We start from the raw sequence: 26,075 nt of genomic DNA, 5'->3' as shown, positions 1-26,075 counted from the left end.
TTCAGTTGCTAAAATGTTAAATGTTGTCTCAGTTTTACTACTCTTGTTTTGACTTCTGCGTGATTTTGACCTCTATTTTAATCATGTTTCAGTGTTTTGGCAAAATTCAAAACACGAAAATCCTAGTCCCTTGAGTTAGTGCTCTAGTCCACTTCAATCAGACATACTGGATGTTAGTGAATAAAGTTTTGCATGAATTAGTTACATTTTGAACTTTAGATACCTCAAAACATCCGAGTTATAGACATTATTCACTGATTCATGCATACTCGATATCCAATCTTGACGATTCAAATTGCATCAGAAAGCTAACGCAAAGAACTACAAAATACGCGCTTCGACTTTTGACAAAAAAAAAAAACAAATCAAATTACCCAATAGTGAGGTCATAAATAGGGTCATAGCCCCATTTCCAAGGACCCCAAAAGCATTGAACAATTCAAAAAAGTTTGGATTTAAATAATAATTGCCTACTGACTAGTTGATTCTCATTCATATATGATCACTCATTCACTCTCTCACACTGCTCAAACTTTCAGACAAGAACATGGCTCCAACAATAAATTACTACATCAGAATCAATTCCTCCAACTAGTTGCCGGACTGAAAAATCCCCCCCTACCCCTACCCCTACCCCTACCCCCCCACCCCCGTCACCGCCTATCAATGCCTTGCAATTTTCAAGAAAAAACACCACGTGCTACTCACCCCCCTTTCACATTCCCAACAATATTCCTCCATTTTTTTATTCCTCCATCTATCTCTTCTTCACTTCTCAAACTTCACTTCGTATTTTTTGTGGTGTTTTTTTTTTTTATTTAATTACAATCAATTTCTTAATGCCTTCGAGCGGTTAAATTTAGTGTAATCATCTAAATTATTGGTAATATTCTCCAATTTGTACTTATTTTATTTTATTCGGACTCTACATTTTGAAATAAGATGATTATAAAATGTGTCTCTTAGCTTATAAATATCAGACTGACAGTGGTACACTAGAAATTTGCACTTTTGCAAAAAAAAGATACAAACAAGGAAATATTAATCTAGAATTTTTTGTTGAATTTAACATGTAAGAATATTCAGAGTTGATGGATAATTGTAAAGCTTAAATTGCAAGTGAAATGTATTATTTAAAATTTACATCTGAAGCCTTGCACTTGAAATATTTGAAATAATTGTCTGTAAAATTCGACTTCACGACATTTTCATTGAATCTGACTTTGGTACCATACTGTACGAGCACATCAACCAAATAATTAAGGTGTTAGTGAAATGTATCATTTAATATAAATATCTCTGCTCCGCTCGTAATTTACTTTCTTTTATTTAACGTTGTATAGTGTGATTCACTACATTCTTTCCTGTTCTTCCTAAACCAAGCAATCACTTCAACAGTGTTTGATTTTCATATTCAGTAATTTCCTTTTGGCGGCTTTTGATCCAAGTTTCATTCTTTTCACACAAACCTCCGATGTAATAACAACACCACCAATCATCATCATCATAAAAAAAAAAAAAAAAATCAAAAATGAAAATTTCAAGAATGTGTTTGTTTCTCTCTCTACAATGGTGTTGTTTCTTGATCTTGTACACACACCAGCTTCAACCCTCCCAAACCCAAGTCCTCTTACAGCTAAGAAAACAACTCGAGTACCCAAACCAACTCCAAATTTGGGGGCCCACCATCGATCTCTGCTTCTCCTCTTCCCCGCGCGTGAACATCACGTGCCGAGACAACTCCGTCACCGAGATCACAATCTTCGGCGACAGCTTGCAGACAAGGCCAACCAGCTTCAATGGCTTCCCAGTCTCTTACAAAACCCTGTCCGAAAACTTCTCCATGGATTCACTGATCGCAACTTTGTCGAGGCTGAACAGTTTGAAATCACTCAGCCTCGTTTCTTTAGGCATTTGGGGTAAATTTCCTGATAAAATACATAGATTACAGTCGCTTGTTTACTTGGATTTGAGCTGGAATTTCATGTACGGATCTATTCCTAGTTCTATTTCAAGAATTGCGAATCTCGAAACCCTTAAGCTTGATGGGAACTTCTTGAACGGGACTCTGCCCGACTCGTTCGACTCGTTTTCGAAACTCGCTAGTTTGAGTTTGAGCAACAATCTGTTTACTGGTCCGTTGCCGTCTTCATTGCAGAGAGTTAACTCGTTGGTCGATATTAATCTCTCCGGCAATGGAATCTCGGGTGAATTGCTCGATCTCGGCCGGTTGTCGAGCTTGCGTTGGCTCGATTTGAGCAACAATAGATTGGATTCGTTGCTTGCTAGTATGCCGGAATTTGTAACGGTGGTTCTGCTTAAGAACAACACTTTCTCGGGGGGGATTCCCGAGCAATACGGTCGACTGAGTCGCCTTCAACAGCTCGATCTTTCTTTCAATGCGCTTACGGAGATGGGTCCCGCTGGGATTTTCGCGCTGCCGAATATTAGTTCGTTGAGTTTGGGGTCGAATTTGTTGAGTGGATCGGTTCCGATGGATTTGAGGTGCGGCGATGAGTTGGAATTTGTTGATATATCTAATAATCGGCTGACGGGAAATTTGCCGTCTTGTTTGAGGTCTAGTACGAAGAAAAGGGTTGTCAAGATTGGCGGGAATTGCCTTTCGATCGATATCGAGCATCAGCATTCCGAAACGTACTGCTCGGAGAAGCATTCGGACAACGAGAAATCGTCTCGTGGGAAGAATAATTTGGGAATATTGATCGGTGTTATTAGTGGAATAGGTGTCGTAATTTTGATTCTTGGATTTGGATTTCTCGTTTTATGTCGGAAATTTTGTTCTCAAGGTTCATCCGAGCAGCACTTACTTCACAAGTCGGTGCAAGATAACTCTGTCGCCGGAGGGTTCACCGCCGAAATTCTAACAAATGCCCGTAAATGACAATCCTTTTTTTTTTTAATAAATTAATTCAAAATCAAATTTCGTACGATTTTTCTTTTAAGTCTAAAGCTTTGTTCTTTACTATCTAGGGTTTATTTCCGAGGCATCAAAGTTGGGTTTGCAGGGTTCGCCACCTTATCGACTATTTGTACTAGATGAGCTAAAGGTAGCTACCAACAGCTTCGACAAATCCGCGTCGATGGGCGAAGGTTCAAACGGAAAGGTACAAACTTTGGCGAATCGAAAAATTCGTTATCCAGTTTTTGCTTTCGCATGGCTACCTTGTAAATGATCGAACTTTTTTGCATTGTTTATTTACTCATCAGATATACAAAGGAAGACTCGAAAGTGGGGCCCACGTAGCGATACGGTGCCTAGCAGTTTCAAGAAAATACACGATACGAAATCTGAAACTGAGGCTCGATTTGTTGGCTAGAATTAGGCATCCTCATTTGGCCTGCCTATTAGGGCACTGCATCGATAATGAAGGAAATGACGAAGTTGGTGCTAACAATGTGTATCTTGTTTACGAATACGTTCCGAATGGCAACTATCGAGCTCATCTTTCGGGTGAGGGTCACGTAAAAAAAAATTAAAAAATAAAATTATAATATTAATCCATAGTCGAAACTTTGGATTATTTCAATTTATTAATTTAATTTTGCTTGCATCGATTTTTTTAGAGACTAATCCGGAGAAGGTGCTGAGATGGTCCGATCGACTCTCGATTCTGATCGGTATTGCTAAAGCTGTTCATTTTCTACACACCGGGATTATTCCGGGTTTTAATAGCAATCGGTTGAAGGCGAATAATATCTTGTTGAACGAGCATCGAATGGGAAAGCTGAGCGATTATGGATTGTCTGTTGTTGCTCAAGAAATCGAAAAGGACAAGGTATGCATGTTTCTTCACACGTTGTCTATTTTTTTTTTTTATATATATATAACATATTACATTATTGTATGATACTAATTAAATTTGTTTTTTCCTGCTAGGAAGAAGATGGACTTAAATCATGGTAAGAATGCCCTCTTGTTTAGAAAATCGGCCTAACAAATAATAATGGGAAAATTACAGTTTCCGTCCCTCAAGTTGACCTCAATTTCATATTTGGTCCCCCTTGTTCATAAAAAAAACAGATTTAGTCCCTCATGCTTGAACAATTTAACACTTTTGGTCCTTTCCGTCAATTTTCCGTTAGTACTAACAAAATCAAGCACTTGCCCATCACTATTTTTAAGACTACCAGTAAATCGATGGAAAAAACCAAAAGTGTTGAATTTTTTCAAATTGGAGGGACCAAATGTAAGTTTTCGTGAACTTGGGAGACCAAGTGTGAAACTGGTGCAAACTTGAGGGAATGTAAACTGAAATATTCCCAAATAATAATTTAAAGAATCTTTCCTTTTGTGGTACGAATTGTTCTTTTTTTTTTTTTTTTGGCTATCTGCAACTAATTAACTTATTGCTCGTCGATATTTGCAGGCAAATGAAGAGCTTAGATGATGATATTTATAGCTTCGGGTGCATATTGCTAGAGTCGCTTATCGGACCGTCGGTTTGTTCAAGAAAGGAGTCGTTTCTTCTCAATGAAATGGTATGTAAACTTATATGCATAGAAATACATATACATAATAGTACAATACATTTGCTATTAATCTATATAGATGATATACCTAATTGGGCCGACCCAATGGACCCCAATTTATTTAATAATTAGGCCCAATACACGAGAATATTCGGGCCCATTACACGAAAGCCCAAGCACCTTCAAAGTAAGGCTTGGGCCCAACAAAATAAGCCCAACTTAATCAACGACATATAAATAGAAGTTTTATTCATTTGAAAAGGTACGTGCTCATTTTATTAATAATCAACCACAAGTTTATTCTCTCGACTTTTCTCTACGATCCGTACATCTGACTTGAGCGTCGGAGGGGTTTCCGCCGGATCAACCCCCGGCTTAGTTCACGTGCGCTCATTTTGTAGGGACCTCAGGAACATCGAGTTGACTAGCTACAGATCAGCTTTGCTCTCCCAGCTCGTTTTATATACTATCCTAGGTGAGCTATACTCTAGCATCATCATTTTGGCGCCGTCTGTGGGAACGATGCAAACCAGATCACGTAGCCAACAAGATCCTCCTGAGGCATCAGCTCGGAGAGAAAACGACACAGCTAATAACCTCCCCGCCCGTGGAGGATCTGGCATCCCACCTCCTCCACGCGCCGCGGAGCAACTTCCTCCACGTGCCGCGGAGCCAGCTCCCCCACGTACTGCAGATCCACCTCGCGAGGTTCAGGTGATCCCCCCTCGGGACCCACCACTCGCCGATCCACCACTCCCTGCTCCTCGAACGGTTCAGATAACCGAGGACGCACTCCAACGTATGATAGCGGAAGCTTCTACTCGCGCCGCCACGGAGGCCGTAACTCAATATATCGCCACGATGGGAGCAAACGCTCCCAATGCGATACCAGCACAAGCTCCACCTATAGCACCACCAGTGGTCCCACCGCCGATCCAGAATCAAATAAGCGTCTCTTCCTCTACGTCGGACCCACGGTCCCGAGTGCAGCTATCTACTAATCACAGAGGAGCACAACCTAGACAACAACGTCGGCGCTCACCCCTACGGGGGAATGCATCGCCACCAAGAATCCCTCTCTTTAATGAGGGAGAAGGCGAGGTAAACAGCCGAGTGTCTCGCCAAAACCTTTTCTCCCAACCAAATAATCAAATGGGTGAGAGGATGCCTCTCCCAGCAAGACGCAGTCCCTTCACCATAGAGATCCTCAACGAGGTATTACCTCAAGGGGTAAAGATCTCGGGGTTACCTCAATTTGAAGGGACCACCGACCCACAGGAACATATTGAGAAATTCAGTGCCATGGCGGATTTATACGGCCCGACGGATGCGGCGATGTGCAAGATGTTCCGCACCACTCTCTCCAAGAGGGCAATGAATTGGTTCAACTCCCTGCCCATAGGGTCCATTGACACCTTCGCTCGGTTGTCGACCCGATTCACCAACCAATTCGCCATCAACAAACAATACGCCAAGACCCCAGCTCATCTTTTCTCTGTAGTACAGAGAGATAACGAAACGCTCCGCAACTACATTAAGCGTTTCGTAGAGGCCGTCCACGAAGTCCCCAGTGTGGGGCAAGACATGCTTTCCGGGATTATGCAGCAGAACTTGAAACCTGGTAGATTCAAAGAATCTATCGCCGGAAGACCCCCAGGCAACTTAGAGGAGTTGCTGAATCGAGCCGAAAAATACGTCAGGATAGAGGAAGCCTCTACCCACGCTCCTCCTAAAAGGAAAAGAGAAGATGACCGTCAAGACAATAGGAGACGTGACGACCGACGTCCACCATTTCCACCTCAAACCCAACCCTCTTCCTCCTACAATAGGTTCACTCCGCTAAACGCTCGCCTCACAGAAATCCTTCACGTGATAGAGCAGAAAGGTTTAACAGAACCTCCACGTCCTATGCAGCCAAACGCAAAGCGAGAGAAATCGGATCGGTATTGCCGATTTCATAAGGACAGAGGGCATACTACGGAAGAATGTGCACAACTCAAAATGGCGATTGAAAGGCTGATCAAACAAGGCCATTTAGGCGAATACATTGATAAGCCGCGAAATAAGCGCCGTGATGATCCTCCACGGCGAGATAACAATCGAGAGCAGCAGCAAAGACGAGAGGATGGAGGTCATCGACGTGACCTAGATAACAATGATAACCAACCTACCCGAGGAATCATCTCCTTCATCTCCGGAGGACCGGCGGGAGGCGATTCACATAATGCAAGACGCACACTCGCTCGATCAGCGCGCATGAATCAAGAACGCGCTTCTCCATCCGAACGCGTATATCAGATACGAAGACCTGATCACAGCATAGTCTTCAACTCCTCCGACCTTGAAGGTCCAGAGGAAGACCATGTCGACGCATTAGTGGTAACAACAACGGTGGCCAACTTCTTGGTCAAAAAAATATTAGTGGATGGTGGGAGCTCAGCTGACATCATGTACCTCCATGCTTTTAAGCAGCTAGGCATAGATAATGCCCGTTTTAGTCCCATCTCCACACCCCTGAAAGGATTCACAGGAGAAGGCATTTTGTCAATGGGAGAAGTGGAGCTGCCTGTTTCATTAGGGGAAGACCCCTGTCGAATCACGAAACTAATCAAGTTCCTCGTCGTCGACCGGCCATCACCCTACAACATCATTCTGGGGAGGCCAGCCATCCACACATTCAAGTCAGTACCTTCCTCCTACCATCAGAAATGGAAGTTCCCTACTCCCTATGGAATGGGAGAAGTGCTTGGAGATAGACGTCTCGCTCGAGAATGCTATGCAAGGGCCCTACGAGAACCCTCAAAGAAGCCTAAACCGCCCGGAAAGGGAGACGATACCCAAAAATCCGACAAACGGAAGTGGGTCAATGCAATCATTGAGGACAATAAAGAAATCCTCATCAGTGTACCAGACGATAGCATCAAGCTAGCGGCTGTCGAAGAGCTTAAGCTCATAGAGCTCACACCTGGAGATAATTCCAAACTCCTACGCATCGGATCTGATTTAGATCCTGAGACGGAGCAGCAACTAATCAACTTCCTACGACACAATGGAGATGTGTTCGCATGGAAAGCCCAAGATTTGTCGGGCATTCCCCCTCAGGTAGCCCTACATCGACTTAACGTCGACAAGAGGATGAAGCCAGTCAAACAGAGGAAACGAACATTTGGACCCGAACGCAACAAGCATATCAAAGCAGAAGTGGCTAAACTTCTAGAGGCAGGTCATATACGACCAGTTCAGTATCCTGAATGGTTGTCGAACGTAGTGCTCGTTCCTAAACCCGGAGGAAAATGGAGATTATGCGTAGACTTCACTGACCTCAACAAAGCCTGTCCTAAGGACCCATTTCCTCTACCCAGAATCGATCAGCTCATCGATTCAACCTCGGGGTGCGAACTCCTCAGCTTCCTCGATGCATACCAAGGATATAACCAGATCTTACTTGCACCAGAAGATCAAGAGAAGGCTAGTTTCATCACTGACCAAGGCATCTACTGCTATCGAGTCATGCCCTTCGGGTTAAAAAACGCAGGAGCCACCTACCAGCGTCTAGTGAACAAAATGTTCGCAGATCAGATCGGTAAAAATATGGAGGTGTATATCGACGACATGCTCGTCAAAAGTGTCAAGGTCTCGGACCACCTAATTGATCTGGATCAGTGTTTCGCCACCCTGCGAAAATATAAGATGAAGCTCAACCCCCTCAAATGTTCATTCGGAGTTAAGGGAGGCAAATTTTTGGGTTATATGATTTCGCAGCGAGGAATCGAAGCTAATCCCGCTAAAATCGAAGCAATCACCTCCATGGCTCCGCCAACATCGATCAAGAAAGTTCAACAACTCAACGGCTGTTTAGCATCCCTGAATAGATTCATTTCAAGATCAGCGGACAAGGCTCTCCCATTTTTCAAGATTCTAAGGGGAGGAAAAAAGTTCGAGTGGGATGAGGCATGTCAAAAAGCCTTCACTGAGCTAAAGTCATACCTCGCTTCACCACCCTTGCTCACAAAACCTCAGCCGGGAGACACACTCATGCTGTACTTAGCTACCTCGGCTGATGCCATCAGCGCGGTCCTCATCCGAGATGGAGGAAGAGGTCACCAACCCATATACTACATAAGTCGCGCTCTTCAAGGGGCCGAGCAACGCTATACCAATATGGAGAAGCTCGCTCTCGCCCTCATCAACGCAGCCCGGAAGCTTCGACCTTACTTCCAGTCACATCAAGTAGTGGTTCTCACCAATTATCCACTGAAGCAAATACTAAGGAGTCCTGAAACGTCCGGACGATTAGCAAAATGGGCTATAGAGCTAAGTGAATACGGAGTAGAATTCAAACCCCGCCCAGCTATCAAAGCGCAAATACTGGCTGACTTTCTAGTCGAAATGACCACAGTAGAAGAAAGCACCTCTCTACCTACTTGGTCCGTCAGCGTCGATGGATCTTCTACTACAACAGGAGGTGGAGCGGGCATCGTACTAACAAACCCTGACGGAGACGAATTCGAGTATGCTCAACGCTTCGAATTCACAGCCTCGAACAACGTCGCTGAGTATGAAGCGCTGATAGCAGGAATCCGCCTCGCCCTAGCAGCCGGAGCGCGCAAGCTCCTAATCCAAAGCGACTCTCAGCTCGTCGTCAACCAAGTACTTGGAGCTTACGAGGCTAAAGAAGACACCATGGCCAAATACTTAGCTCTCGCGCACACTCTCTTATCTAAATTCGAGAGCTACGAGATAAGACAGGTACCTCGCTCCAATAATATCCATGCTGACAAATTAGCTAGGCTTGGAAGCTCCATGGCCAGCATCGGAAGTCGGAAGGTGACGCTCCTCACCTCACCTCAGCCAGAGATAACTTCACCCACAGAAGTACAGTACACCGAGGAGGATGAACCATGCTGGTTCACTCCAATCCTGAAATATCTCAAGAAGGGAGAACTTCCAGCGGAATCCACCGAAGCACGAAAGTTAAAAACGAGAGCCGCTCGCTTCGTCATACTGGGAGAAGAATTATACAAACGAGGGTTCTCATTCCCTTACCTCAAGTGCCTCGACCCGACCACAGCGGATTACGTACTTAGAGAAGTACACGAAGGCATCTGCGGAAATCACTTAAGCGGGAGAACTTTAGCTCTCAAACTACTGAGGCAAGGCTACTATTGGCCAACGATGCATGAAGACGCGAAGAAGTTAGTCCGGAAGTGTAAACCCTGCCAAGAGCACGCAAATATCACTCACCTACCAGCGGCATTAATGCAACCAATTGACAGTCCCATCCCTTTCGCCCAATGGGGGATGGACTTAGTTGGACCATTCCCACCCGCCACAGGAGGACGTAAGTACCTCATTGTAGCAGTGGACTACTTCACCAAATGGGTGGAGGCGGAACCCTTAGCACGTATCCGAGAAGAAGAAGTCATCCAATTCCTATGGAAGAACATCGTCTGCCGCTTCGGAATCCCACGTTCCATCATCTCGGATAATGGGACCCAATTCTGCGGTGACAAAGTAAAAACTTGGTGCCTCGGCCTAGACATCAAGCAGTTCTTCACATCCGTAGCAAATCCACAAGCTAACGGCCAGACGGAGGTCACGAATCGCACTATACTCCAACACCTTAAGACAAGGCTTGGGAGTGCCAAAGGAAAGTGGGTGGACGAGTTGCCTAACGCACTATGGGCTTATCGCACAACCCCACGAGCAGCAACCGGAGAGTCACCTTTCAACCTAGCTTTCGGAACAGAAGCTATAGCACCCGTTGAAATAGGTGAACCATCTTGGAGAATCACCAACTACGATCCAACAGCTAATGAAGAAGCTATGCGAGGAAGCCTAGACCTTGTAGATGAGCTACGAGAGATCGCCTACATCCGGCAACAGATGTACAAATCGCGCATGGCCAAGGCATATAACTCAAAGGTCCGTCCCCGCTCTTTTCAAGTTGGAGATTTAGTCCTCCGGAAAGCTGAAGCCTCTCACCCCATCGGTAAGCTCGACCCAAAGTGGGAAGGACCGTATAAAATCACCAAAGTGGTCAACACGGGAGCATACCGCCTCGAGAACACTGACGGACACCCTATACCCAGAACATGGAATATAGGGAACCTCAAACGGTTCTACGCCTGAGGTATACACCTACCTTACTTCAGTTAAGTTGAAGACATCACCCATATTTCTTCTATATGAAAGTTACTTACGAATTGCCACCCATGCAGGCTCCACGACCTTCCACGTCACTTGTTTTGTAAAGCTGCTTTTACACGGTGGGAAATTTGACACCACATAACGAGGTACGTGAACGTCCCACCTAAACTGGGGGGCTAGTAATTTTTACGTACATCAGCGACTCATAATTACATCCCATCATCCTCTCACAGGTTGAGAATCTATTACGGGAGGATGCACTTTACTCAATCAATGCCCCAAAGAGCGAAGATACTCTATACCACATCGTCAAGGGTAATAATTATACATCCACTAGAATTTAACATACGGATGATCTTATTTACTTTTACTAACATGAAAAAGTAATTCCACTAGCAGGCGTGATCGCATAGCAACCCGCGGCAATTCACGAGTTCATTTCATATCTCGGAGGGCGAGAAAGAAAAATCAACTCCCGTTGTAGGGTACGTGAAAGAGCAATACACATCACCATAGCTTCAATTACTAAATCATCAATACAAGGGATTGAATAAATTCTCTTTTTTCTCAATTCTACTCGACAGGCATAAAGACGTCAAAAGAAGTCAATCTACCATCAGCACAGTAAAACGAACGAGTATAAGGAAGACGTGGAAGAAGAACAAGTGTAGCACAATCACTCAGAAGCATTTTTATTTTTTAGACAATTTATTGCTTTAGCGGTAGTTAGTTACCCCCGCCTCATGTAGGCCCATCGCATTAGCGATTTATTTAAATTCGCCTCATATCGGCTTGTAACAACTCTCCTTTGCTATCATCGAATATATCACAATTTTCGTTTTACTATCTATGCCTTTACATCGATATAAACTACTTCTCATCAGGAGTCTAATTCAATACCACCCTATAAACACTTAGAGAGATTTAGATGATCCATATAGCCTGGCCAGCTGGATTATCTAAGTCCCTTTACTTGTTTCACGAGGTGTTAATTTTAAAACGTGGCCACGGACAAATATAATTAAGACCCAAGCGGTCCAAACAAAGGGCACGACCCCTAACAAAAACCTTGGGAGATTGATCCCCTCCTCAAGTACATCGCGTATAATGCTAATGTAAACACATAGAAGCAACGCATTAATTCTTGACAATGTCAAGATAAATAAATCGAAATATAAAACTTCAAAGTCAAACGAGGAAGAAATTCAAATAACATAGTAGTGGACATACCCAACTACATCAGCGATAAAAACAAACTAAGAAATCCATAGCAAAAATAAAAAAAAAGGGGGGGAAAGTTAACTACTCTAGCAAATAAATCTAAACTCCCCTACCGCGAGCGGAAGACGTGCCCACAGTGGAGTCATCCGCAACCATGTCATCCACGAGCTCTGTGCCCGTCACATCGACATCTACCTCATCCTCCTCTTCATCGGATATACCAGCCTCCATCCCACGAATCACTTCCTCGCTGATCCCACCCGCATCACGCAGATATTGGCGACAAGAACGCACTAATGGCTTATAAACCACGGCCAATGCATGCTCCTCAACCATAGCAGCACACTCATCGCTACCTCGGAAATTAACCTTGGTCTCCTCCACAATGGACTCTTTGTAAGCGGCACCACCCGGTGTCGTGAGGAACCTTTTCCCCGTCGTCTTCTCGACATCGTATTTCTCCTTGAGCTGGTCGTAGCATTCGTTCAACTTGTGAACATCATCCTTATACGCCTGCACATCACCTCGGATGACCTCGAGCTCCTCTGTCTTCTCGGCAAGCTCCGCTGTCCTCCGAGCCAACTCTTCCGACCGTTGAGCAAGATCGAACCGCGCTATCTCCAATTGGCTTACAAGCTCATCCTCACGCGCTTGACCTCGAGCCCTCTCCTCTTCCTTCATAGCTTCCACATTCCTACCATGCTCCATGAGATATCTCCAAGTCGCTACCAACTATAAAAAAAAAAATATAATAATAATAACAATATTATTCGCAAGCCAAGAGAGAATTTAACATAAAATCTTTTTTTACATAGGCAAGTACTCACCCGACATATGTCGCCACCAGCTAACTCTAACATATGAGAAGGACCCTTACCAGACATCCGAGCACGATCATACTCTCGAACGAAACCCTCGGTACTCAACATCGGCAAATCATAGTCCGACACATCCCAGTACGACTCCTTACCATCGCGGTTTACTCCATAAGTAAACAGCTGTTTACCTCCTCCGCCATGGAAAGCATAAGTCTCCTCTGGATCTACCCGTGGACGCTTAGGCACAGCCACATACTCGGTATCCACCCTCTTCCCCTTGGCACGGTCCCTCGTCGGTGGACGCCCCTCCACTTCACCAGCACTGCTACGATCATCTGCGACTACTCGAGGAGCTTCTACATGGACCTCCCCACGAGGCAAACCATTTGAAGAACCTCCCAAGGTAGAGGGTACCTTCTTCGATGCCTTCTTCGATGCCTTCTTCGACGTCCCATTCGCCTTAGCTTGAAGCGCCGCAAAGGTGATACCCCCATCTACAAAAGATAACAAACACATAAGAGACATGAGGTATATACTACCACGGAATTACAAAAAAAAAAAAAAAAAAAAAAAAAAAAAAAAAAAAACACAAGTCAAGGCAACAAAAGGATATACAGCGCTGACCCTTCGGCTTTGGTATTAAAACCCTCGGGTCAAATTCCACGTCACACAATCCCGACTCTTCAATCCTTTTCGCCATATTCGCAGTTATCGTGAAACTCTCGCACGAAGGATTCCAAACAACAGGAACTTCAAAAGTGGGAGCCCTCACATAAAAAAAATGGGTCTTCCATTTCCCCAAAGATAACTTCACACTCTTCACGAATCGATAAGGAACGCGAGGATGAAAACAAAAGAAAGGCGTCATATTGGGACGATGTAACGTAAATAACGCCTTGAACAAACTCACGGACACAGGCAGACCTACTCGAACCACCCTAAAATGAAAGGCCTGGAACATCAGAACAGCAGTGGGCGTTAGCTGACTGTACCCAATCTTGAATTCCTCGCAAACCTTCAACAAGGTAGGATGCGGTGTAATCTGAGATGTGCACGTCAAGTACCCCAAAAATACCGTATGAAACCCATCGGGTGGCGAATACAAGCGATCGCCCTTCTGAGGCAACAACAACTCAACATTACTTGGCGCTCCAGATAAACGACGAATAGAGTGCAGATGCTCTTCCGTCAACACACTATCAAAATCAACTAAGTCCAAATTAATTAACTTCTTTTTCTTTTGCTTCCTCTTATCAATCTCAATATCACCTGACGGAATATCATCTTCCTCCTCCTCTTCATCCGTCACCTCAACTTCACTACTTAACACCGCTTCATCACTCGCCAAAGGAGCTTGATTCGAATCATCACTATCGCTCCCAAAATCCACGACTCGACGCCCATAGCGACGTCCACTGGAATTCGCTTCATCAACAGTAGGGCAAATATTAATATTGTTACGCACTTCTACATCGTCACTCCACGATTCAATAATTTCTCGCCGACCAACACTTCCCCCATTGAAACAATCACGCGAATCAGCACCCTCGGAAATTTGCCCGTTAATTTCGCCCGAACCGGGCTCAAAACCGGCATCACACGCGCCCTCACGCGCGCGCGTGGCCCCAAAAGGGGCGGATCCACGCGCGCACACACCAACTGCCTGCCCAGAGCCACGTGGCGCCTCCCCAATCGCCGGACCCCGCGCGTCAGCATCAATCCCCACTACCGACGCGCGCGCGCGTCGCTTAGAGGCTGAATCGCGCGCGCGCGCGCGTCATCAACCTCTCCCCGCCCACGTGGCGCCTCCCCAATCGCCGGACCCCGCGCGTCAGCATCAATCCCCACTACCGACGCGCGCGCGCGTCATCAACCTCTCCCCGCCCACGTGGCGCCTCCCCAACCGCCGGATCCCGCGCGTCCGCATCTATCCGCCTATCCGACGCGCGCGCGCGTCGCTGGGGATGCGCGCCCACCTGCTGAACATCAATTACCGCGCGCGCGCGTCTCTCAACTCCAGCGCCCGACGCGCGCGCGCGTGCCTCTACCTCGGTATCCGCCGTGCGCACGTGGCTTCCCCTTATTGGACCACGTGCGCTGGTCCCCTCCTTCTCAGCCGCAGACCTATCTCCCATCTGCACGGAATTTCGCACACCTCCGGATGTAGATCCGTTTTTCGCACTCGACACCACAAGATTCCCGCGGTCCAAGCCCACCATACCAAAAGTTTTCTTGCCCCCTTCAACCGGATCTCGAAGTTTAATTCGCAAAGATTTTGAATTACCCGAGTTCGACATGTGAAGATTTTCTCCCCGAAGAAATAATCAAGAAACAAAAAATTTCTACTCTACCGATATAAAATAAAATAAGCGAAAGCAGAAGAAGACCTAAGGTTAAAGATACATACCCATATCTATCACGCAAGAGTTGAAGTTTAATTCTTTCCACCACAAAAGGAGTATATTTATTTGGCCCCTGGTATATTATTTAAAACCCTTAAATATATACCTCGCTGCCAAATAAATACAATTATTCCTTATTTAAATTAAGGAATTAATTCACCACCAACGGAAACAATTCACTCCACGACGCAATTAACTCTCGACACGACCCGGGTCCCTATACACAAGCCCCGTCTCGAATCGAGAGTTGGGGGGCTTAATGATATACCTAATTGGGCCGACCCAATGGACCCCAATTTATTTAATAATTAGGCCCAATACACGAGAATATTCGGGCCCATTACACGAAAGCCTAAGCACCTTCAAAGTAAGGCTTGGGCCCAACAAAATAAGCCCAACTTAATCAACGACATATAAATAGAAGTTTTATTCATTTGAAAAGGTACGTGCTCATTTTATTAATAATCAACCACAAGTTTATTCTCTCGACTTTTCTCTACGATCCGTACATCTGACTTGAGCGTCGGAGGGGTTTCCGCCGGATCAACCCCCGGCTTAGTTCACGTGCGCTCATTTTGTAGGGACCTCAGGAACATCGAGTTGACTAGCTACAGATCAGCTTTGCTCTCCCAGCTCGTTTTATATACTATCCTAGGTGAGCTATACTCTAGCATCATCAATAGACTTAACGAAATACGCCTCAATCTTGTTTAACATGGTAAGAACTTCCGGTGTAGTTTTGTCAAAACAATATTGGGTACCATTTGTTGTTTAAGAGCTCCCGTCCAATGAATTTATATAATAATAATAATTTCATAAATTATATCAAATTATTAATTTATCGTTTAATTTAGGGTAAATTACAACCACCCCTGAGGTATGGTCAAATTACGAAAATCCCCCTCTTGTTTGGATAATTACAACCACCCCCTCAACTCCTCAAATTTAGTGGAATTTTCGAGATTATATGGAATATTATCACTTTTGTACCCGTTTTATCCCATTTGAACTCTACATTTTGAAGCAAGATGATCATAATATGTGTTTTTTGCCTTGTATATATATCAGATTGTGGTGCATCAGAAACTGTATTTTTACACAAAACGAGTACAAACTAGAGCACATTCCACGAAATCTAGATGATTATGTTGAATTTGACACCATAAGGGTGGAGGTGTAATAAATAAAACATAGTTGAGGGGGGCAGATGTAATTATCCAACAAGAGGGGTTTTTTGTAAATTGACCATACATCGGGGGGTGTTTATAATTTACCCTTTAATTTAATATTCCGTTAAATCAGTAGAATTTTGATTGATAATTTATAGAGGTTTAACTGTATATTTACTACTACAGGTCTCTTTAGGGAATACAGAAGGGCAGAGGCGAATAGTGGACCCCACGGTGCTGGCATCAAGCTCGCAAGAATCACTATCAATAGTGGTGTCGCTAACGATCAATTGCATCTCACCCGAGTCTTCGACTCGTCCTTCTTTCGAGGATGTTCTTTGGAATTTGCAGTACGCCGCTCAAGTTCAAGCAACGTCGGACGACGTCGATAACAAAAGTGGGAAAACACTAGTATCTCCATAGATATAGATACAAGTATAGATATATGTAGACTTGTTGTCTCTTCTTTATATCTCTCTATGTATTAGTGTATGTATATATATGTGTGAAATGTGATTCGGACTGTTCTAATTTTATCATCATCTTCGTAGAGTCGTGTTTTCTTCATCCGTCTAAAATCGCGTTTTTTGACTCCTCGTTGAATGTAGATTATGTCTTTCTGAGCAAATATGTTAATTAGAAAAACACAAGTGGCTTTTGTAATGTTTTTTTTTTTTAATAATTACCCTATAATTTTTGTATATATTGAATAATTTATATGCAATATTTCATAACATAATAGTTTTAAATTTATTTAGTATAATTTTATCTATGTTTTGCATTTTTTTTAGAAAAATCTATAATTGATTAGATTATATAGTTTTGAATTTTTATCTCAATTTTATTTTTTAATAACTATTTATATTTTTCTATAATTAATTACAAGCCCAATTGCTTTGATAAGTAATCTAATTTAGTACCAAACTGTAATTACACATACATCCCTAATGTATGTTAAATTAAATTTAAGGCCCTTGTAACATTGGTAATTACAATCAACCCTGAAATATTGTTAGAAACCTTAACTGACTAGGGGTGAGATGCAAAAAACCGAAAAACCGAGCCGTTTCAAACCGTACCGAATAGCAAACCGCATGTACGGTTTTTTGTTTTTGAAATACCGAATTATTCGGTTCGGTATGGTGGGAAGGCAAATAACCTAATCGAAAAAACGAACCGAACCGAAATTATAAAATGACTTCATTTTATATAATATATGTATTATTTTACCCTAATTTTTATTTTCTATCTTTCTATTACTTGTCTCATTCTAAGCATTTGTTAATAAATTGAGACGTTGTGTTTTATTTATTTAGTAATTAAATTTTTGCTTGAGTTCATGATTTTAATAATGCGATAGAAAGTAGGAAAAAAAATGAAGCATAATACATCATCTAAATTACGTTAAGTCTTATGGGATTAAAGATTTTATATTTTCATTGCATTAGGGGTGACACGACTCTCTTAACATTTCTTAAATCTTTATTATTTTATATAAAATTTATAAATTTTCGTCCATGGTAGCATTAATGGCTCCGCAAGAAACAAATATAGATTATAACGGTTCCCAGGACATGAAATCTTGGCTCCAGTAATTGTTCCATGGGTGTGGATATAATTACCAATACCACACGGACCTTAAAATTATTTTAGCATACCTTAGAGGTGAATATGTAATTTACCCAAATATTTATTAAGGGTTTTAGCCAATTCTTTATAATATAAGGATTTTCCTTAACAATTTGAAACAATACAAGGGTCTTACTGCAAAATTTACTCAAAAGAAAACTTCAATTTCAGTCTTAATTCGATCGTTGACCGTTTCTTTTGTCCTTTCAAATATGTCAAAAGTTGGTAACGTTAATCTGTTATTTGTTGACGGTGTTAAATAAGGGGGATTGAAAGTGAGAACTAAGACAACATGTGTGGCTAAAAATGTAATTAACCTCAAAAAACACAGCACAGCACAGCACAACTGTAATACACACAAGCTACTTCTTTATGTTAGGGTTTTCCTCTCTCTCTGTATCGAATTTTCGAAGACCTAGCGATCGGTTTTCGCGTTTGATTTTCTAATTCAAGTGAGTTTTATGCTGCACCTCTCTTATCCCGTTCCTTTTCCGCGTTCAATTTGTGGGGTTTTGTTTAATTTGGAGAGAGACGATAGAATTTTTTGTGGTTTTGCTTTTCGATTTTAGATTCTTATTGCGCGGGTTTTGGTGGAGAGGTTTGTTTTTAGGGATTTTCAATTTAGGGTTTAATGGAATTACTGTTTATTTGATTTTGATTCTGTTTCTTAATTTCCCACTATGCAGACAACGGCATAAATGTGTGTGTTTTAATCTTTGTGCATATTAGAGTAGAGTTCATGTGATGTTGAAGAACTAATTGGATATTATCTGCGCAGTAATTAACTCTGTAGACGTTGGGTTCGAGCTTTAGATTAGTCGGTATTTACAGCTCTTGCAAGAGCAATTCTTTTGCTTGAAAAAGGGCTACATTGCATCACTCTTATTCTATTTATTTCTTCGTGTATTTTATCAGCATATTTCGGCTCCGTTTTACTTAGTCTCTTCTGTTTTTTCGTTTCAGAGAGTTTCTTGGAAGCACACGCCTGTTGAGTTTTGCTAGTTTAGTCTGGCTTCAAGATGCTTGGGAGAGTGAATTACACCAATAATCCTTCATTTCAGTATACATATTCATCTGATGAATATACGAGTATTCTTCAAACTCAAGTGCACAAAGAAAAGAGTGAACCTGAATTGAACTCAACTGGTGCAGATTCCGACATTGATATGGAAGGTTAGATTAATTTGTTACTAAGAGACTCTTCTTATTACATGCAGATATCTAACCATCTCAATTCACTTACTTTTTTGTTTCTACCCTTGATCCGATAATTGCTCCATTCTCTCTATACTGATGTACTTATTTCCTTTTTATAAACTTGAAAATATTCTTGTTGGAGGGCTGTTCATTTCATAAATTACAGGGTTGAAAGCATTTTCATATTGTCTTGCTTCTTGTTAATTTAATTTATTTATTTTTAATTTTTTGCTTCTGGTGGTATTCTAGATGATATCACTCACCCTGATGAAGCGGGAAAGAGTTGCTTATCTAATAATACAAATGTTGAGCGCGTTTCAATACCTCAAGCACCTTTTAGGGCGAGCGCGTTTCAATACCAAAGAGGAGGTATAAAACTAACCATGCTGTATGTCGCCTTGATGATAGAATACATAAGTAACCATTGAGAATATATAAAGTTATTTAGTTTTGAGTCTTTTGACAATCTTCTTTTGAAGCTGATGACTCGGGCATGAGAGAAACTGGACGACACGAACACCCCTTCCATGTCAGCGTAAAGGAATCTGCTCAGGGCTTTGCTTCCAACAGTACTTCAGAAAAAAATGATGCTGATAATATTCTCGGAGATGTTATCCCTCCATCTATAAATGATGAATCTATAAATAAGCATAGGCTCTCCAAACCTGCAGCTGAATATCCAAAGAATGTGAGGGAAGCTGAGAAATCAACGAGGATAGTTGACGAATTTTCTGATAAGAGACATAGAGGTAAAGATTCTGTCAGTGACGGTTCTCTTGTGGCATTTCAATCAAAGGGTTTGTCAAGGAATTGTGATGCTAATATTGGTCTTGATGGTGCTAATTTCCATAAGCCAGATACGAAGAGTAATTCCACTAAACCGAATTTAGACGAGTTTGGAAGATTGGTTAAAGAACATGCTAGTGACAGCGACACAAGTAATTCACCTCATTATACAAGGAAACATGAACGAAGAGCCATAAAAAGGAATACCCGTCAAAGCAGAAGCCGATCTCGATCTCCTCATAGGAGGAGAAGAAGTCCATTGAGGAGAAAAGAGAGGCGCCGTCGATCTCGCAGGTTACAGTTGCAAATTTATATCTATGTATATCTCTCTCTCTATATATATATATATATATATATATATATATATATATATATATATACATTTTTTTTTTTTTTCTGTAATTTTATTCACACCTTTGATGATTCTTTTTCAGCTCGTCTCCAGTGAGACGAAGAAGTAGGAGTAGGTCACCTGTTTCGAGGCGTGATAGTGAGTTCAGTGGAGATAAGCGGAGACTGGAGAAGGGTCAACTTGTTCCAGAATGTTTAGACTTTTTCCGAGGCAAGTGTCATCGTGGAGCTGCGTGTCGGTATTCACACCATGAGTCTGACAAGGGTGAGAGATCGAGGCACAACAGGGGCAAACAGCATACTTTATCCAGTTCGGATTTTCACGAGGAGAGTAAGGTTTTCTCCGACAATGAACTGAAAAATAAATGGTCAAAACTTCCTCACGGTTTAAAGGAAGTGGAAGATGCGAAGGAACCTACAGTCGATTCTACGGCCTATTCTCCTGATAAATCAAGTAGTCTGAAACCTGGTTCTCTACTTGCCAATTGTGCAGTTAGTGATTTTCATGACACGCCCTCAGTAAAACAAGATTCTGTAGTTCTAGAACCTCCATCACAGTACTCTGACGATAATACCCCTCAAATCATTGATCAACAAGGTACAAGGATAGATGATTCTTTAATCACTGATTCTGCCACTGAACAAGTTCCATCCCAGTCTTTGAAGGAGTTTCCCCCGTCAGTTGCTAATCATCCTTCGGAGTTGGCCCTTCCTTTGCCTCCAGTCTCTCAGGTGACAAGTGCCCCGTTTCCTCAAACAATTACACAAGATTACAACACGATGCTACCTTTTTCAAGGTTCCAATCGGCTTCTGAAACTTTTTCACTTCATCAACCACCAGTATTTTATCAACATTCCCAATTTTCTGTGCCGTCAAACTCTTTTCTTCCACCACCACCACCACCACAACTACCACCACCACCACATCTGCCGCCACCACCACATCTGCCACCACCACCACCACCACCACACAGTCATTTGGGTGATGAGGTAACCACTAGAGAACATAGCGTTCTTTCGCAGCATATACAGCAGCCTTTACTGCAGGCAGCTGAAATGGCTAATCGATCTCAGAATGGTCAGTATCAGGCGTACCCTTTGACGTGGGCGCCTAATCAAATGGTCCATACCACAGATAATTTTGGAGCAAGTAATTTGCATGTGAGCAATCTAACCAATCGACATATGATTGGAGGAGAACAGTTAACTGGCTATACAGTACAGGGTATGGGTCCTTCACAATCATTTGCTCAGGTCAAACCTTATTCTTTACTGTCACAGTCACCATCGAAGAGAGTGCATAGTTCTCTAGTTGGAGGTCTTCCTCCAGACAGTAATTCTTCTCACGGGCTTCCGTACTACCAACAGACTTTCATACCTGCACAACTTGCCCAGCCTGCAAATGTGAGTAAGCCAGATTTTCTCGACGGGAATCGCCCTTCTTATGCGCACGACTTTGTGGGATCTAAAATTTTGAATCATTTCAATCCTTATGCATCTTCGTCTACCTTCAATCTACCACTGAACACCAAATTCAGTTCGAATAGTGAATACAATGCACCAGTTGAATTTAGTTCAGTCCCCGAGCACAAGGTTGCAAGTGTTGGCTCCGAAACTATGGTTTCCTCATCCTTGTTACCAAGGCCAGGTGGCGGCCAGTACGATCCGCTCTTTGATAGCATCGAGCCGACTTCGAATTCGTCCACTAGACCTGAGCATAATAAACAACACGAAAATACCGGTGATCAAAGAGCAGCTTTATCAGTCAGTGATTCACTAGAAAACGAAGAATACGGGGAGACAGCAGATGCAGAGGTGGGCGCTGTCTTAAATACAGATGAAACTGAGATTGATCAGGTTAAGGTTTCTGGGAAGAAGAAGAAGGTGGTCAAGGATTCGAGATCGATAAATAGTTTTAAGATTTCAATTGCTGCTTTTGTGAAGGAGGTTCTAAAGCCATCGTGGCGCGAGGGTAATATGAGCAAGGAGGCGTTTAAGACCATAGTCAAGAAAACTGTCGATAAAGTATCTGGAGCTATGAGGAGCCACCACATACCTAAATCACAGACAAAGATAAATCACTACATTGATTCGTCAAGAGGAAAGTTGACTAAGCTCGTTATGGTATGTATGCATGTATGCCTTTGTTTCAAAAACAACATTGTGTGTCTTTTATGATATTATTTCTCGTTTCTGATTCTTGATTTATGCTCTCGTTCCAGGGATACGTCGACAAGTATGTCAAGGTGTAAAATACGACTGGCTTGAAAGTGATTATGCTCGTTGATGGATTAAGATTGAGAATATATCTATGTGAATTTGGGGAAAATGATGACGGAGTTGCAGAACTTGTACATTCCTTTTGAGCTAGGTTTTATTGTCCGTTTTTTTTGGTTATACCTTTTGTGTATCGTTTTCCTTTATGAGGATATATATTATATCGGTTGGCATATACTTGTTATGTAGTTTCTAATACAAAATCCCGTTTCGCATGCTTGCTGCCTTCAATTTCCATTATGTGTATTGTGAGATCGATGGCGTGTTTAACAAATGTTGCATCGAAACTTGAGTCGAAATCTTGACGGTGGGATCTTTTGTAAACTTGACTCCTTTGTCTGATTTCAATTAATGTAGAGCGGATGGAAGAAATCGCGTCTTTGCTTGTAAGTCTTACGAAAATTCCGTGTGTTTAATTAGTCGGGTTTTTTTATTCTTGTCGCAAAATAGAATTTATTTAATGTGCCACATTTTCAGGACTAGAGATTTCAGTTTCTACATTGAAAAGTACATAGGGAGAAGACACATGCACAAAATCAATGCAAGGCTTGGGATCTTTGAGGTACATTTTTTATATTTAAACAATACTTACTTGGCAATATTAAAATAAATAAAAATATTCTTTAGCATAATACTTATATTATATAGTTTCCAATTGAAAAAATCAAATAAAGAATATGTTTTTTTTTTTTGCAACTAAATGCCTATGACAATAATACATTTACAGTTCAGTCCCCATATATATGTGTTTAAACATTGTAGTCATTCTTTTACATGTTTTGAATTGGCGCTTCCGACCCGGACAATAAATGATTCATCGGATTATTCGTATGCATCTTTGGTGGGTAATATCATTTTTTCGGCATCTGAAACAATGTACTTCGTCGCATGCTTACTTATCTATTACCATCCACCACCCTTGTCGGAATTTGAAGAACTACTCAGCCAGGAAAAAGAAGCTGCTACTGGAAAACAACCCCCGGCACTTTGGTATGATACAATCCCAATAGAGTAGCTCGAGAGTTTGTATTTTTTTCAAGTTTCTACAAACGAATGAATCGTATCGACATAGAATTTTTTTCTCGCACTTAATGAGGAATATCTTTTTAGCGTCTTTCCCGTTTTAAATACCGATCTTTAAAGGAAGTAATATTGGAGAGTATATCATCTATCGACGTAACACTATTATATAAGTTTATTTGTTCACCGTGTAGATGAAATTCATTAACCATTCGAAAAGTTCGTATCACAATTTTAATTATTTCATTTTGACAATAGTAAATTAAATAATTAATTATTAGTTATTGTTTTAATTTACTGTACTAGCATATTTTTTATCTATTGAATTAGTTAAAGTAAAATATATGTTTCACATCACTAAGAAAATGAAACTGCATTATTAATTGTTAGGTGTCTTAAGATATAGGTCCCTAGTGACAAAACTAATTAAACTTAAAAGACAAGTCCAACTAAACATTTGCTTCACATCATTTATAGAATTCATTCCAAAAGTGCTCCTCCACTCATAAATTCGAAATTTGCATTACGTAAAATTCAAACTACATTTATCATTTTTTATTATGCATTTAATATCTTCATTTTTTCATTTAACATATTTTATTTTATTTTTGCACACTTTGTCATCTTTGTTTTTTTTATTTTTCACTCTAAAATTTTAATTATTATAAACAACTTATATTTTTTTTTCTTATTTTTAACATTTTCTTGAAAATTATGAAAGAAAAATATTTTTGTTTTTATCAAATAATACATCAGATTTATGGTTATACTATGGTATATTATGGTGTCCTATGATGTACTACGATTTACTATGGTGTACTATTCTGAACCCTACCGCCAATAACTCCCAGCCGTCGCCAACCCTTACAGGCAATGCGGCCGCCGCCAAACCCTAGTCGCAGCCGCCGCAGCTATACTCACCTACTACCTTTCGGAAACCCTTCGACGGCCTTCGTTGTTACTGGAGAAAACGAGGAAGATATAGATGGTTGAGAGAGAAAGAGAAAAAAAAGCGAGAGAAAGAGAGACAGGGAGAAAACTTGAAGGAGAGAGATGAAGAGTTAGAGAACGTGGGAGAGAAATAAAAACAAAGAGAAATAAATCTGAAATTGAAGAACGTGAATGTATAGGTTATATAATTTAGGGTATAAGGGTAATATAAGAATAAATAAAATTAGGGATGTGGCTCATATATTAATTCAAATAAAGAACTTAATTAAAAAATTGGATTTGAACTTGTTATTTAGTTTAAATTAAGTTTCCTTTAAGGGGCTCCTAGCATATTACCCCTCATTGTTATTTGGAAACTACTATGTCAATCCTTATTCATTTAATGTACATATTTATGTAGTGTCCATCTTTGATATTCTAATGTTTGGTATTGTGTGCAGAGTAGAGTTGTATTTGTTGAATTCGAAAAAGTGAAATAATTATTTTATCACTGACTGAATAGAACTGCACTACTCAAAGTCAAAGAATCCGGTGTCTTAAGTGGTTTAATTAATCACATAGCGAAAATAATTTATCAAACGAAATTACATTTTTGAAATGCGAGATTGATTTTAACCATTCTTTTAGCACGAAAACAAACTTATATTACAATACTTCAAAATGCGAGAGATTGTACATTGGTTCATTGAGATGGTGTGTATTTCACCAGGTATAATAGCATCAAATAAACCTCATAGGTCATTGAGATGCTGCATCCGATGAAGTACTCTGGGTGATTTTTCACTGTTGATGTGTGAAATGACTTTTCACTAAACATACATACACTGATACACATGTGTGTGTATGTAATTATGTACAAATCAACGTTTTAAAATCACCTGGTGAAATAAACACCGGGTGTAGCATCAAATAAGCCTAATAAAATAGTTCAAGAAAAATACAGTTTTTTGTTTCTCAAGTTTGCACCGATTCCACATTTGCTCCCCATATTCACAAAAAACACATTTGGTCAATTATGTTGTACAAATTCAACACTTTTAATCATTTCCGTCAAATGTCCATTAAAAACTAACGGAATCAAATGTGTGCCCATCACTGCCTTAACTAACAGACTAATAGTATATTGACGGAAATGACTGAAATTGTTAAATTATTGGAACATAAATGACCAAATATATTTTTTTATGAACACGGGGATCAAATATAAAATCAATGCAAACTTGAGGAAAACTGTAATTTCCCCACCATAGTTCAAAAGTATAAAAAATCTTTAGATTTAATTATGTCAAAAACCAGGCCAAATAAATTTTAGGGGCAAAAAATAAAAAGCGTGTAATACAAATTTGAAATTCCTACATCCAAAAAACCCAAATAAATAAGGAAATGACGAGTACAAACGCCTTTTAGTAAATGTAGAATATTTTATTTTATTTTAATTTTTATACTTATTTTAGAATGTATTTTAGTAGCTATAGACATTTTAATATAAAAATTAATTCTATCAAATATTTATCATTAACTGTCTATAAAACTATGTTATTATCTACAATTTCCAGTGTCAACACATCTGAAGAAACTCTTTAAATTCGTTTATACTACAAAATATTTTGTTC

At 41.0% G+C, this 26,075-nt stretch overlaps 2 protein-coding genes across 4 annotated transcripts; both read left to right on the top strand.

The window, feature by feature from the left end:
- Positions 1-1,141: 1,141 nt before the first annotated feature.
- LOC105974105 (Leucine-rich repeat protein kinase family protein) lies at positions 1,142-16,941 on the top strand. The gene is made up of 7 exons (XM_012999166.2): positions 1,142-2,894; positions 2,992-3,125; positions 3,229-3,472; positions 3,586-3,797; positions 3,899-3,921; positions 4,389-4,500; positions 16,438-16,941. Exons 1-7 carry the CDS (start codon positions 1,532-1,534, stop codon positions 16,672-16,674), a joined length of 2,325 nt encoding a protein of 774 aa, XP_012854620.2. The 5' UTR covers positions 1,142-1,531; the 3' UTR covers positions 16,675-16,941.
- A 1,184-nt stretch (positions 16,942-18,125) lies between these two features.
- LOC105974072 (uncharacterized) lies at positions 18,126-22,706 on the top strand. Of its 3 annotated transcripts, XM_012999130.2 has the most exons (7): positions 18,126-18,332; positions 18,844-19,053; positions 19,327-19,446; positions 19,557-19,826; positions 19,935-20,157; positions 20,298-22,338; positions 22,437-22,706. In XM_012999130.2, the coding sequence occupies exons 2-7, from the start codon at positions 18,900-18,902 to the stop codon at positions 22,464-22,466; spliced, it is 2,838 nt and encodes a 945-aa protein (XP_012854584.2). In that variant the 5' UTR covers positions 18,126-18,332; positions 18,844-18,899; the 3' UTR covers positions 22,467-22,706. The 3 variants fall into 3 exon arrangements, with proteins under 3 accessions (XP_012854584.2, XP_012854582.2, XP_088679043.1); XM_012999128.2 differs by having other exon boundaries at positions 19,557-20,157; XM_088822917.1 differs by lacking the exon at positions 19,327-19,446 and having other exon boundaries at positions 18,185-18,332; positions 19,557-20,157.
- The last annotated feature ends 3,369 nt before the right edge of the window (positions 22,707-26,075 follow it).

This window comes from Erythranthe guttata, chromosome 9 (genome assembly GCF_056151865.1).
Source record: "Erythranthe guttata isolate IM_541 chromosome 9, IM_541, whole genome shotgun sequence".
Taxonomy (NCBI): domain Eukaryota; kingdom Viridiplantae; phylum Streptophyta; class Magnoliopsida; order Lamiales; family Phrymaceae; genus Erythranthe; species Erythranthe guttata.
The sequence above is the reverse complement of the archived record's forward strand: the minus strand, read 5'-3'. Positions and strand labels throughout refer to the sequence as shown.

What these genes read in the sequence shown, in the direction of transcription:
- LOC105974105 (XM_012999166.2), top strand. Translation starts at nt 1,532, where the DNA reads ATGAAAATTTCAAGAATGTGTTTGTTTCTCTCTCTACAATGGTGTTGT. An exon ending in AAGAAATCGAAAAGGACAAG is followed by an intron (nt 3,798 to 3,898) that starts GTATGCATGTTT and finishes TTTTCCTGCTAG; the next exon opens with GAAGAAGATGGACTTAAATC. An exon ending in GAAGATGGACTTAAATCATG is followed by an intron (nt 3,922 to 4,388) that starts GTAAGAATGCCC and finishes CGATATTTGCAG; the next exon opens with GCAAATGAAGAGCTTAGATG.
- LOC105974072 (XM_012999128.2), top strand. Translation starts at nt 18,900, where the DNA reads ATGCTTGGGAGAGTGAATTACACCAATAATCCTTCATTTCAGTATACA. An exon ending in GTTTCAATACCAAAGAGGAG is followed by an intron (nt 19,447 to 19,556) that starts GTATAAAACTAA and finishes CTTCTTTTGAAG; the next exon opens with CTGATGACTCGGGCATGAGA. An exon ending in AGTTGACTAAGCTCGTTATG is followed by an intron (nt 22,339 to 22,436) that starts GTATGTATGCAT and finishes CTCTCGTTCCAG; the next exon opens with GGATACGTCGACAAGTATGT.